The sequence below is a fragment of the Toxorhynchites rutilus genome, chromosome 3 (genome assembly GCF_029784135.1).
Source record: "Toxorhynchites rutilus septentrionalis strain SRP chromosome 3, ASM2978413v1, whole genome shotgun sequence".
In the NCBI taxonomy this organism is placed as follows: Eukaryota; Metazoa; Arthropoda; class Insecta; order Diptera; family Culicidae; genus Toxorhynchites; species Toxorhynchites rutilus.
The window spans coordinates 153006243-153019195 of record NC_073746.1 but is presented as its reverse complement, the minus strand read 5'-3'; the positions used below and the strand labels follow the sequence as shown (position 1 = coordinate 153019195).

The 12953-nt window shown below is 37.4% G+C and overlaps 1 protein-coding gene across 2 annotated transcripts; it reads right to left on the bottom strand.

Moving 5' to 3' along the window:
- Positions 1–8654: 8654 nt before the first annotated feature.
- On the bottom strand, positions 8655–12725 carry LOC129775834 (uncharacterized). 2 transcript variants are annotated; one of them, XM_055780972.1, is made up of 2 exons: positions 12610–12725; positions 8655–12550 (listed from the first exon to the last, which is right to left on the bottom strand). In XM_055780972.1, the coding sequence occupies exon 2, from the start codon at positions 12526–12528 to the stop codon at positions 8809–8811; it is 3720 nt and encodes a 1239-aa protein (XP_055636947.1). In that variant the 5' UTR covers positions 12529–12550; positions 12610–12725; the 3' UTR covers positions 8655–8808. The 2 variants fall into 2 exon arrangements, with proteins under 2 accessions (XP_055636947.1, XP_055636948.1); XM_055780973.1 differs by lacking the exon at positions 12610–12725 and having other exon boundaries at positions 8655–12218; positions 12322–12461.
- Between the last annotated feature and the right edge of the window lie 228 nt (positions 12726–12953).

Here is a 12953-nt window from a genome sequence, read left to right as displayed (position 1 = left end):
AATGCGAAACTTTCATTGGAAACCTTTTGTTTATCCAATTTCATGATCAACGCGAATCAGACAATTCATTGAAGTTCCCTTCGATTTTATTTGACGTTTTACATGCCGAACCAGTTAAAACGCGAATGTCGATAACTATTCTTCCATTTCCGCCCAGTTAGTGAATGTTTACTGTATAAAGTGATGGAAATAATAACCATCTTCATTTTAAGGACTGACCATTTGAATTTTATTGTTGTGTTCAGGTGCGAAACATTCAAAAAACCAAAATTCCAGTGTTTCATAGCTGTAGAACCAGATGGAAAATCTCACACTCCTTTACAAAATTTACGTCAATTTCACATGAATTACAATAAGTTTCTAATTCGTAGGTCATCTCTAGTTCTCAGTCAGTTCAAATAACCCATTGGGGGTGGTTTCGATCAAGCTGTGCCATGTTATAGTGTGTATCTGGTTCTACGCAGAGGATTCTGCTCGTTTAAACTTTTCAAATCACCTTGTTCAGATTTTTATAGATAGACTCCAAAACCTCAAGGTATGTTTAATGAAATGCGCTATATAACAATACCAGTTAGAATAAACATTTAATAAGCTATCGAACTTTTGACGTAGGACTACGTCTTTCATTTCTATACCGGGGTGTAAAATCAAAGTTTCGAAAACGAAAGCGTTACGCCGGAGACCGAGATTTTGAGCGTTAATAGCTCCTAAACAACTGAACGAAATGGTATGATAAACACTTCATTCGAAAGATAAAATGTCTACGCGTTATATACTTGTTACTTTTGACGTAGGACTACGTCTAACCGGAAGATATAGGGGGTGAAATGAGAATCTAGGCACTGAACAAGTAGGAAAAAATGCAAGATTTGGAACGCTTATAACTCGAGCATTTCTCAATAGATCGCAAAGGTTTTTGCATCAATTGATAGGAAATATATCTACGCATCTATCATAACGAATAACATTTAATTTTTCTTGAGATAAATAATTGAATAATTGTGAAATATCAAGCATTGACCAAATGCATTATGTGCCCATTTTTTATTGGTCCATTTTGTGCTCCTCAAATCGTACCGACCAAAACGGGCAACCAGAGCAGCAGCGAAATAGAATGAAGCACGATTGGAAAGGAAAAAGAAAAAAATGAACGAAACATTGGTCGCAGTCTCACACATGCGTAATTCCCGAGCCAACCAGTCAGCTTAAAAATCCCCGCTCCGCTGCCGTAACGATCACATTCTTTGTGTGGATACCGACTGGACAACATCGTTGCTGGACGAGCTGGACGGCGAGGGATCGAGTGCCTTTCTCAAGGCAAGAGGGCAGAGGTGGTAGCGCTGGAGTAGAGTAATAGAGTAGAGTAGAGTTTTCAAAGGGCCTTTCTCAAGGCTAGAGACGAATGAACTGCAAAAGTTTAAAGTCTCTATAGTTCAAGACCTTCCTTCCTTCCGTAACGATCATTCTCATCCAAACCGTACACCACATCGTTTCGCATCACATCAGATCAACAAACCAACACAAGCAGCCATGGTTGGATATGGCAAAGGAGGAAAAGTGAAGGGAAAGGCGTGTTGGTCTGGAGTTCCCCGCAAGGGTAGCTAGGCCGAGCGCGTTAGTACCAGTGCACCTAGCCACCGTTATATAGTTTCGGCCGCCGAAATGGTCGAGTTGGGTGGCAAAATTGCTCGCGACGATAAGAAAACCGGCATTCAGAACAGACCACATTCGGTTCGGTGGACATCAAGACAACAACAGGCAGTTGTAGCGAGTGGCGAGTGGCGAGTAGCAAACGCAATCGCAAAACGGAAGCAGGTAGAAGAAGGAAAAAGTTTGTTTATACAGACTGCTTTGGTGGCAAAAACAGCTACCGTAAAACACGGCGCTTTTCAGGGCCATTAAACCTTTTAAAGAAAAGTTATTAAAAGTTATTCACAATACCAATGCATTCTAAAGTGACATAATATGACATATAATATGAACTGATTTATTTTGTTTATGCTTGTTTTTGAACTTATTGGAGGTTGGGGTCTTTTAAATTGATCATTCAGTTTTCACAAACCCATGCATGGTTCCCGAATTGAAAGTGGCTTCAAATTACAACACATTGTATGCAGGATGGCATTCACGAATTTTCTCGGTAGCAAGAACTGCTTTCTTTGGTTGATAACTGATGTTGAAAATTGACTGACGTTACATCTGCATTGTATAGAAACATAACTAAGGAGCAACATGATGAGCTATGTATTTCCTGCTGCTCTGTTCTTATTTTAAAGGACTTTATTCCGAAGGTCATCCGTCCCTATATTTACTGTTGGTTTTTCAGAACGCTTATAGCTCATCTGTTTCTCGACAGATCTTAAAGTTCGTCTCCAAATCCTCAGTTCTTTTTCATTTCTATTTACATTGTTTGTGGAGACTACAAATCTTACAATTCATTCGTCTCCGAAACCACAGTTTAAGGTACGGTAATGTGAAATTTATGATAGTGAATGAGCTGAGGACCACTATGCATTCCTTATCATAGCCATCATTTTGATTTTACGATATGTGCATACGCCAAAGGATGCCCGGAGTTGAACATTCAATAAGTAAAAATATCAAGAAGCAACTATAAGATAGTGAGAAAAAATTGAGAAAGTTTGTAAAAAAACGCAAAAACACAACACCAAAAGTTCTTTTCAGAACCCCCAACATGTTCATAAAGAGTGAACAATAAACTAATCCATTTTTCAGTTAGATAGGTAGGTATTCACCGTGGAGAAGAAAATAAAACAATATATTTAGCAAAAGCTGTCCCCTTTATATAGTCCTACGTCACTCCGGTTATGTCCCTGACATTACCCACCCGTCTTTTTTGATCCAAAAACTTGTTTCAATAGTCTTAAAATTGCTTTCAAAACAGGCTATTGAAATCACCAATCGGTATATAAGCGAGCGGCGCTCGGAAATCCACTCAGTTCTAATTGAACAGCGATTGGAGCATGTTGTCGCTGTTGCGGTGAAGCTCTTTATTTATCATGAAAGCGCGGATGAACGGTGTCACCAAGAGCCTGTTTGTGCACCCTAGGCCAGAAGGGAATCTATCAGGAGGAGAGTGATGCCACAAACGGTTCTCTGGGAAGACATCGCTACACACACATACACGCGCGGCTATTAACAGGTGGTTATCGAGTTGGCATTAACCACTGGTGGGCTTCCAGTATCGAGGAAAATGTGAAAATATCTAATCGTTACTGAAAATAATCTGCCAGTTCCTCTGGGAATTTTCAAAATATATTCATGTGAAAGAGTTTAATTGAATGTTTTTTATCCATGTAACACTGTGACCAAATACATTTGGTTTTGTGGTTTTTCAATCAATCGCAATCAACAGGATAGCTTCTGAAGATTATTCTTCCCCATCAGTAGGATATTTCCGTATCCAATATTGGATGCATAAAACCTTGTGCCTCCAACGTAACGCTCTCGTTTTCGAAGTTCTCCAAATATTCATTCATTCAGAATGAATTCAGATTCAACTTCATACAAATGATCTCTAAATCAACGATAGTCCTACGTCACCCTTGCGGTTATACCATAGATATTTTCCCACTTCCTGTTTTTTTCAAACAGACATTTGAAAACATTTTTTCGTACCATGTGAACACATTTGAAAAAATCATCTGGCATCCCTTTTGGATTACAACTTCAGTAAATTTTCACTGACAACTTTGTTGATTAGTCATTCCATGCCAAATCGATATAGTGGTTCTCACAGCCGGGTGTTATGATTGATGCTAGGATCGTTAGCAAAATTTCAAGCAGAACTGTCAGTGGGATACCCAATACATGTGAAAATATGCTCCCATGAAATTCTTATGAATCGCACTTCATAGTACGGAGTGCCTGTGGGAAGTTGCGTCGTTCATCAAAAAATACCATAAGGGCGAAGACGCGGTGTAGATGAGATGGAGCGGCTGAATATCGATGTGGTACCCAAGTCGGCGAATCCACCCAACGCCCCCCAGCTGCGTCCCATCGAGAATTTCTGGGAAAACCTGAAGCGTAAGATCTACCGTTTTGTCTCATATTCCGAACACTTAAGCCATCAAGGCCATCAAACAGTGTCTCATTACTCAAAATGGTACTCTATCGCGAAATTAATTTGATTTTTGAATTCATATGACTACAAGAAAATTGATTTACAAGTACATATTCATGGTGAACAACTAAAAATATGTTTAATCACTTTTGTCTCAAATTCCGAACAGCAAAAATGCATTTTTTTTAAATCATAATTTTTAAACTACTAGACCGATTTATATGATCGATATATCTAATTGAAGTCAATTAGTTAGTCTTCTATGAAAAAATGTTCTGCTCACAAGGATTTTGCTTTTGTATTTATTGATTGTATTTGTTTCTTATTGTTTTCATGGTTTCGGAACCAAGGGCGCAATATCGGTATCGATACCTGTAAATGATGTTAAAATGAAGTCTATAACTCAAAGAATTTCAGGATTTTGAATATTAAATTATAAATAACATTAAATCTCAGTAAATTCGCATTTAAAAATGAAGTGTTCGCAATTTGAAGCATGTGTAGAAACTTGATTCATATTCCGAACACTAGTTTTAATGAAGATTTCTGCATAAAATATCATTTTATTTCATCCATTTATTGTAGATTATTAACACTAGCACTCGAGCTGAACACAAAAAAAGACGGGTGGGTAATGTCAGGGACATAACCGGAGTGACGTAGGACTATATAAAGGGGACAGCTTTTGCTAAATATATTGTTTTATTTTCTTCTCCACGGTGAATACCTACCTATCTAACTGAAAAATGGATTAGTTTATTGTTCACTCTTTATGAACATGTTAAAAGTTCTGAAAAGAACTTTTGGTGTTGTGTTTTTGCGTTTTTTTACAAACTTTCTCAATTTTTTCTCACTATCTTATAGTTGCTTCTTGATATTTTTACTTATTGAATGTTCAACTCCGGGCATCCTTTGGCGTATGCACATATCGTAAAATCAAAATGATGGCTATGATAAGGAATGCATAGTGGTCCTCAGCTCATTCACTATCATAAATTTCACATTACCGTACCTTAAACTGTGGTTTCGGAGACGAATGAATTGTAAGATTTGTAGTCTCCACAAACAATGTAAATAGAAATGAAAAAGAACTGAGGATTTGGAGACAAACTTTAAGATCTGTCGAGAAACAGATGAGCTATAAGCGTTCTTAAAAACCAACAGTAAATATAGGGACGGATGACCTTCGGAATAAAGTCCTTTAAAATAAGAACAGAGCAGCAGGAAATACATAGCTCATCATGTTGCTCCTTAGTTATGTTTCTATACAATGCAGATGTAACGTCAGACAATTTTCAACATCAGTTATCAACCAAAGAAAGCAGTTCTTGCTACCGAGAAAATTCGTGAATGCCATCCTGCATACAATGTGTTGTAATTTGAAGCCACTTTCAATTCGGGAACCATGCATGGGTTTGTGAAAACTGAATGATCAATTTAAAAGACCCCAACCTCCAATAAGTTCAAAAACAAGCATAAACAAAATAAATCAGTTCATAGTATATGTCATATTATGTCACTTTAGATTTGTGAATTTTTTTTTTTTTTTGGTATTGTGAATAACTTTTAATAACTTTTCTTTAAAAGGTTTAATGGCCCTGAAAAGCGCCGTGTTTTACGGTAGCTGTTTTTGCCACCAAAGCAGTCTGTATAAACAAACTTTTTCCTTCTTCTACCTGCTTCCGTTTTGCGATTGCGTTTGCTACTCGCCACTCGCCACTCGCTACAACTGCCTGTTGTTGTCTTGATGTCCACCGAACCGAATGTGGTCTGTTCTGAATGCCGGTTTTCTTATCGTCGCGAGCAATTTTGCCACCCAACTCGACCATTTCGGCGGCCGAAACTATATAACGGTGGCTAGGTGGACTGGTGCACTGGTACTAACGCGCTCGGCCTAGCTACCCTTGCGGGGAACTCCAGACCAACACGCCTTTCCCTTCACTTTTCCTCCTTTGCCATATCCAACCATGGCTGCTTGTGTTGGTTTGTTGATCTGATGTGATGCGAAACGATGTGGTGTACGGTTTGGATGAGAATGATCGTTACGGAAGGAAGGAAGGTCTTGAACTATAGAGACTTTAAACTTTTGCAGTTCATTCGTCTCTAGCCTTGAGAAAGGCCCTTTGAAAACTCTACTCTACTCTATTACTCTACTCCAGCGCTACCACCTCTGCCCTCTTGCCTTGAGAAAGGCACTCGATCCCTCGCCGTCCAGCTCGTCCAGCAACGATGTTGTCCAGTCGGTATCCACACAAAGAATGTGATCGTTACGGCAGCGGAGCGGGGATTTTTAAGCTGACTGGTTGGCTCGGGAATTACGCATGTGTGAGACTGCGACCAATGTTTCGTTCATTTTTTTCTTTTTCCTTTCCAATCGTGCTTCATTCTATTTCGCTGCTGCTCTGGTTGCCCGTTTTGGTCGGTACGATTTGAGGAGCACAAAATGGACCAATAAAAAATGGGCACATAATGCATTTGGTCAATGCTTGATATTTCACAATTATTCAATTATTTATCTCAAGAAAAATGAAATGTTATTCGTTATGATAGATGCGTAGATATATTTCCTATCAATTGATGCAAAAACCTTTGCGATCTATTGAGAAATGCTCGAGTTATAAGCGTTCCAAATCTTGCATTTTTTCCTACTTGTTCAGTGCCTAGATTCTCATTTCACCTCCTATATCTTCCGGTTAGACGTAGTCCTACGTCAAAAATTGTTGAAAAAACTACAAATACTGAAAAATTAACGATGCTTCTTTTTCACAGAATTTGCTAACGTCATTGGTTCTGACTGTCACTTTTATGCAAATGCTTAATATTATAAATTTAAGGCTGTATCGATACCTGTAAATGATGTTAAAATAAAGGCTATAACCCAAAGAATTTCAGGATTCTGATTATTCAATTATTTATAACATTGAAGTTCAGTAAAATTACATTTGAAAATGAAGTGTTCGGAATTTGAATCATGCGTAGAAACTTGATTCATATTCCGAACACTACTTCAATATTGATTTTAATGAAGATTTCTGCATAAAAAATAAATTTTTTCACCCATTTATTGTAGGTTCATTCATTCTCTAGCACTTAACATGAAAATAACAAACAAAATAGTTGAAAAAACAAAAAAAAAAACTGAAAAATGAACGATGCTTGTTTTTTTACGGAATTTGCTAACGCAAACATTTTATCATTGGTTCTGACTGTCGCTTTTTTGCAAATGTCTAATATTATAAATTATAGGCTGTATCGATACCTGTAAATAATGTCAAAATGAAGCATATGCCTTAAAGAATGTCTGTGTTTTCATTATTAAATTATTTATAACCTAAAAGTTTAGTAAATTTACATTCAGAAGTGTTCGGAAGGGGCGTAGATTTTTGCAAATGAGCAAATATAATTACCTTCCATGGGAAATTTATCAAACTCAATTATCTGTCTTAGTTTTTTTTATCACCATCCGAAAAAAAGTCCATTTTTTAATGCAAACGTTATGTCAAGTGAACGGAACTATGTACTGATTGGAATAAGGGAGCATCAAGGTAAATAAAAATCACTTTTTTCTGCAAGTTGTGAAAATTGTGTCTGGATTGTGTGATTTTATATTATAGTGCTACTAGTGGAAATACAGGGAAATTTAGAGAAAATTGATTAAGTTAGAGTCAGGACCAGTGCCACAAATTATCAAAATTTATTCACGAATGAAGGAATTAGATTTTTTCCAGTATCGGATGAATTCACTTCTGTTGAAACTCAACACCATATCTGCCATAATGAGTATAACACAAGAGTCGAGACGCTTGAACTTTGTCTGGTATATTGATCGAAAACATCATGAACGAATTTCGAAAAGCCTGCATTCAGGCACTTTCATTACTGTCAATAATTTCAGGTGATTATCACAAACGTTAAGTTGATCTTCATCGCTTCCAGTGAATTTTTATTGAAAACGTGTCACCCATTGCACACATAAATGGTGGTGTATGCCATTTCCTGGCAATCGTGAGTAGATTCATAAAACGTAGCAAGAGTTATTCTATACATTCCATTGCCGAAGTCACCAAAAACAAGAATTTTGAGTGATAAATTGCCATCCTTTATCATTAATCGATTTCACTCTCAATTGGTGACGTTGAATTTTATGCTCTGATTTTCACTAACACGCAAATATTCTTCATTTTCGACCTTACGAATACCATGACGAAAAGGAAGATGCAAATGAAAAATAAACTTCATGGCAAGCTGATGTTGATGTTCATTCCACTTGGGTTCATTGATAGTGTTGTTTCATATTTATCGACTCTCGCTTGAGCAGTAGGTTATCAATACAAGGAAGGCAGAAATTCGCCAAATTTGAATGTCGTGAACGTGAATATTTTCAGCACTGGTCAAGACTACGTGCTTCAAGTAATCAAATAATGCTAAGTAAAAATAATCATTTTTATCAATTTTTAGCAATTTTAAATCGCCTTCGTGCCTTCTAATCTTATAGTGAATAGTTTGGATCCCAAACTCGAATGTCGCCACAAGACAGTCCAAACCGTACGTGGTATTCAAAGAAAAATGTTCAAAATTATCTTTCGAACAGTCCATAACACCATTTATCTGTTTTTGTTTTATTTCAATTTAAAGTTCTGTACTTTCTTGCTTTGCACATGAAACTTTTTACGTGTTACACACATATTTTATTTTGTTTTATTTATTTGAAAAAAAAAAGTATTTTAAATGCTTCGAATTCTAGACATTCGATCTACCGCGAATCGCCATTGCTTACGAGCGTTTTCATAGTATGTGGATGTTTCCCGAATTGTCCCGAATATTTTGATAACCTCTATACATTTATCCGATACTGCCTCATGTTTCTTTTCCATTTCATCTTGCCTGGCTAGCATGTTATATGTATACATGACGTTTATCTTAGTAAAGTCAATAGCATCCTCTTTCCCACCTATGTTTTCCTGAAAGTTCACAAGGATTTTGTATATAGTCAGTGCTTTGGCATTTCCAATGGAGCCTATATTATTATAAACAAATGCAATATTGCCCAGTATTTTGGCAATAATCAATCTTATATGGCAGACAGCTACGTATTCGTAACCATATATTCTTTCGCGAGCATCATGAACAATGTTATACCGCAGGAGTGCAGCAAGAAAATACATCAATGCGTCGGTGTATTTTTTATCTTGTTTGTATTGTTCACCAATACTGGAGTACGATTTCGCTATGAACAGCATCAACCGTATGGTAAATTTGTTTGCTCTGCCGAGGTCGTTCTTGTAGCATGTGTAGACATTCTTATAAATGTTCAGCGCTTTCTGATGTTGGTTGGAAAATTGGAGTTGTTGGGCCGCATCAGCAGCGATTCTTAGAATGTCAAGGTATTTCTTGGAGTGAAGCAACTTCGAGGATGCTAGAAGATTTTCGTAAATATCGGTGTTCTTTACCTGATCATATTTTTCCTTGACAGTAAGCGCAATATCGAATGATTCAACTTGACTGTGTAGTTCAGAGTCATTGGAGGCGATGTTTAATGGACAGATTTGGTCATCCAAGGCGAGCACATATCTAAGAACATTGTTGTACAACTGATCGTAACCGTCCGGTGTGAGTTTCAGTTTTTTACATCTCGTGTGCACGATATCGGCCTGAATCAATAATGTTTCTTGATGTGTGCATAAACATTGGAGCTGTTCCGATTCTAAAATACTCAATGCTTCTTGGTGGTTTCGAAGACGATTTTGAATTCTAGCGATTAATATATTATTGTACACAATCTGAGAATGGCATTCTTTGTAATCATCTGCTTCGTCGAACCAGTTTTGAATTCTTTGTCCAACTTGCAGTATTTGGAGAGCTTCATGCAAGGCTTCGTTTCGTGACTGTTCAGTCGCAAAGTTCCGCTGTATACGTTTTACAGCTTCTTCATTAATAATCTTCAAAGAATTGTTCGTTAATGTCAAAGTGTATTCGACCGGTTGCTGGTTGTATTTATTAGCAGATGTCAACATATTGTCGATTTTCAAAATATGTTCCAGTTCTGTGAACAACTCACGCACATCTTGCAAGTCTAATTCTTTTTTAAGTAATTTATCACAGAGGCTTTGATAGAGGTTAAGTTTTTCACCTATTGAACTTAGTAATATATTGAGATAATTTATATGTTTTTTCTTGCCCAGGAGGACATCCATTAGCATCAGGCTGCTTTCTTTGTCAACCACTTCTTTGTCGTACTTTGTTCGATTTTCAATTATCTTCACTATTAAGGGTGCTAGATAATCTATTTTAATCATTTTCTGAATTACCGTGAACACTTGAAAGTCTGTTATCGCCGCTTTCTGCATCGTATTTTGCCACACTATTTCGTTCAAGAAGCTTTCCCTACTAAAAATATCTTCTATGTTGAATTCGACGGTGTACTCATGGAATGCATTGTAGAAAACCGCCAGCATGTTTTGGGTCATTCGTTTGAGATCTATTTGAAGTTTAATATCCTTCAATTGAAAATCTATTTTTCCGAGTGATTTGAGTTGTTGAAAGATGCGTTTAATTCTGTTGATGTATGTTGCTTGGCTCTCTAGATCATCTCGTGCGTCCTTGAAAATTAATTTCTTGTCAGTATTGTTCTGGTTTAGCAAAAGATCAAACAGAGTATTGATATCTGTCTGTTTGTACTCATTTTCTATGGTTACAATTTCTTCCAGAGTAAGCATGAATCTCACTACATTCTCAACATGCTGGGTTAATGTCTTGTGCAAGACAGTGTCTTCTTCTATGAAGAGTTCAGAGACTGCATAAAGCTTTGCCCTTGAAACCCCATAACCTGCAAGGCGGTCAAATAATTCTGACTTTTCATCAACATAAACATCACGTGCAAAATTATCATGAATCTTCTTCAGTCTCGTGAATCCTTCAAACATTTCTCTTTTCTTAATACTGTCAAACAGTTCTACATTTTCGGTGGATGTGCCATCTTCATTGTCCTCGCATTCGGCAGGTGAATTCATGTCCTCGACAATGGCCACATATTTTAAATAACTCACCACCTGTTCTCGAATAGTATTCTCGTGAACGCTCGCCGATCGTTTCTCGAACAAGGATCTACTTAATTTATATCCATACATTTTTCTTGCTTCTTCCTCGGTTAAAATATCTTCTAACTTGTCCGTAAATTCGTTTCTCAGTTGGTCGACGTTTTCATTGAGCATACGCTGCAAATTCTCCACATCCGTTGTAACTGTCACCGAGGCAAGTGTTTCGTTTGTTTTCTTGGCATAATAATACTCGAACAGTTTTCCTCTAATGTCGATGATGGCCGCTCTGAACTCTTCAATTCCAAATTGATAAAATTGATGAACCAAATTGTTCCTCAAATGCCTCAGCTGTTTTTCCATATCATTCATATCATGTGCATGTTTATTTTCCAAACCCAACGCAGGGTAAATGTTAGCCACAAATTCGAACCAGGATTGATCCAGGTTTTCCTTCTTTCTGTAAGCAGCAAACACTAAATTTTTCAGTCTATCATATGAGTCCATTGTCGTTTCACTTTTCCCAATAAGTCCTTTGGCAGCGTTATCTGGAAACTTCGTCAGAATTGTTTGTAACTTCAGCATAGGATTTTGAAGTCTTTCATCTATAATCAGCTTCAGGTTCTTAAAAAACTGGTCCATACTGCATTCTGGTTCGGTACTGCAACATTTTCTGATGATTGTTTCAATGTCACGTAATGTAATACAACCTTTCTTTTTCAGCATTAGCTTCCGCGTATCGACAAATGCATCTTTGTTAGAATCAGTGTTCAAAAACTCCTCCTCGAGGAGATTTTTCAGAGTTCTCTCAATATTATGGAATGCAAATGTTTCCACAAACAACACAAAGATATTGGCTTGCTGGAATGATATGTGTTTATCGTCTGTTTCTTTTAATTCCTTCAAAAGCTGAGAGAGGCGGTTCATTTTCTTGTTTGTTTTCGACAATTCATCTTCGAATGTTGCTTGCGTAGATCTGCTGTCTGTATATCCGATCGTTGCGTTAATTTTCAGGGGTTCACATTTTTCCAATATTCCACGGGAAGTGGCTAGTACAGTTTCCCCAAGTTCTGCAGAAGCATGGTGCTTCCCGTACTTTGCTGCAATATCGAGCGGAGTGTCATTATTTTCGTTCTCAATGCTAACATCCGCTGCTTGCTCAAGCAGATAAGTGACTGTTTCTTTGCAATCACTATACTCAACCGCATAATGAAGAGCTGCATTGCCATCAATGTCTTGGAAGTTAACGTCCACTCCAACTTCGATTAGTGCCTTCACTCCGTCCAAATCACCACTACCCGCGGCAATGAGAAACTCTCGATTGTTGATACTTAGTTTTCGCTGCTTAATCTTATCGTTTAGCGTTCTGCGCAGACCTGGCTGTTCAGGCGTTGACGATTGCAAATTCATCGGTATAACTCAAACTTTTGGTCTACAAAATGCAAAAAAGGTGATTAGTATGAAGAAATTCAAAGTGCTCTGAAATTCAACCTCTGGTAGCGAAGCTCTAAACACCGAATGTTGTAAAATTGCAGTCAAATATCAGTGTGAATCACATCGCGGTTCTCCGCGCACAACTTGCTCACTTGAGTCTCGCCACAGCAATACCGTGAATACTTATGAATGAGACTAGCGCTAGCGGGGAACCACTAACGCATACAGTTAAAATTTTGTTGATTGGAAATTTTGAATGGAATAGATAGGCAGAATGAAGGATTAACAAATATTGAGTTTCGTTCGCAGTAAGATGAATTTTTTATCTAACATTGTTGCGACTCCGATCCAGCCGAGACACATTTATTTCAGTTAGCTGGGACACCGTCTTTTTCGTACAT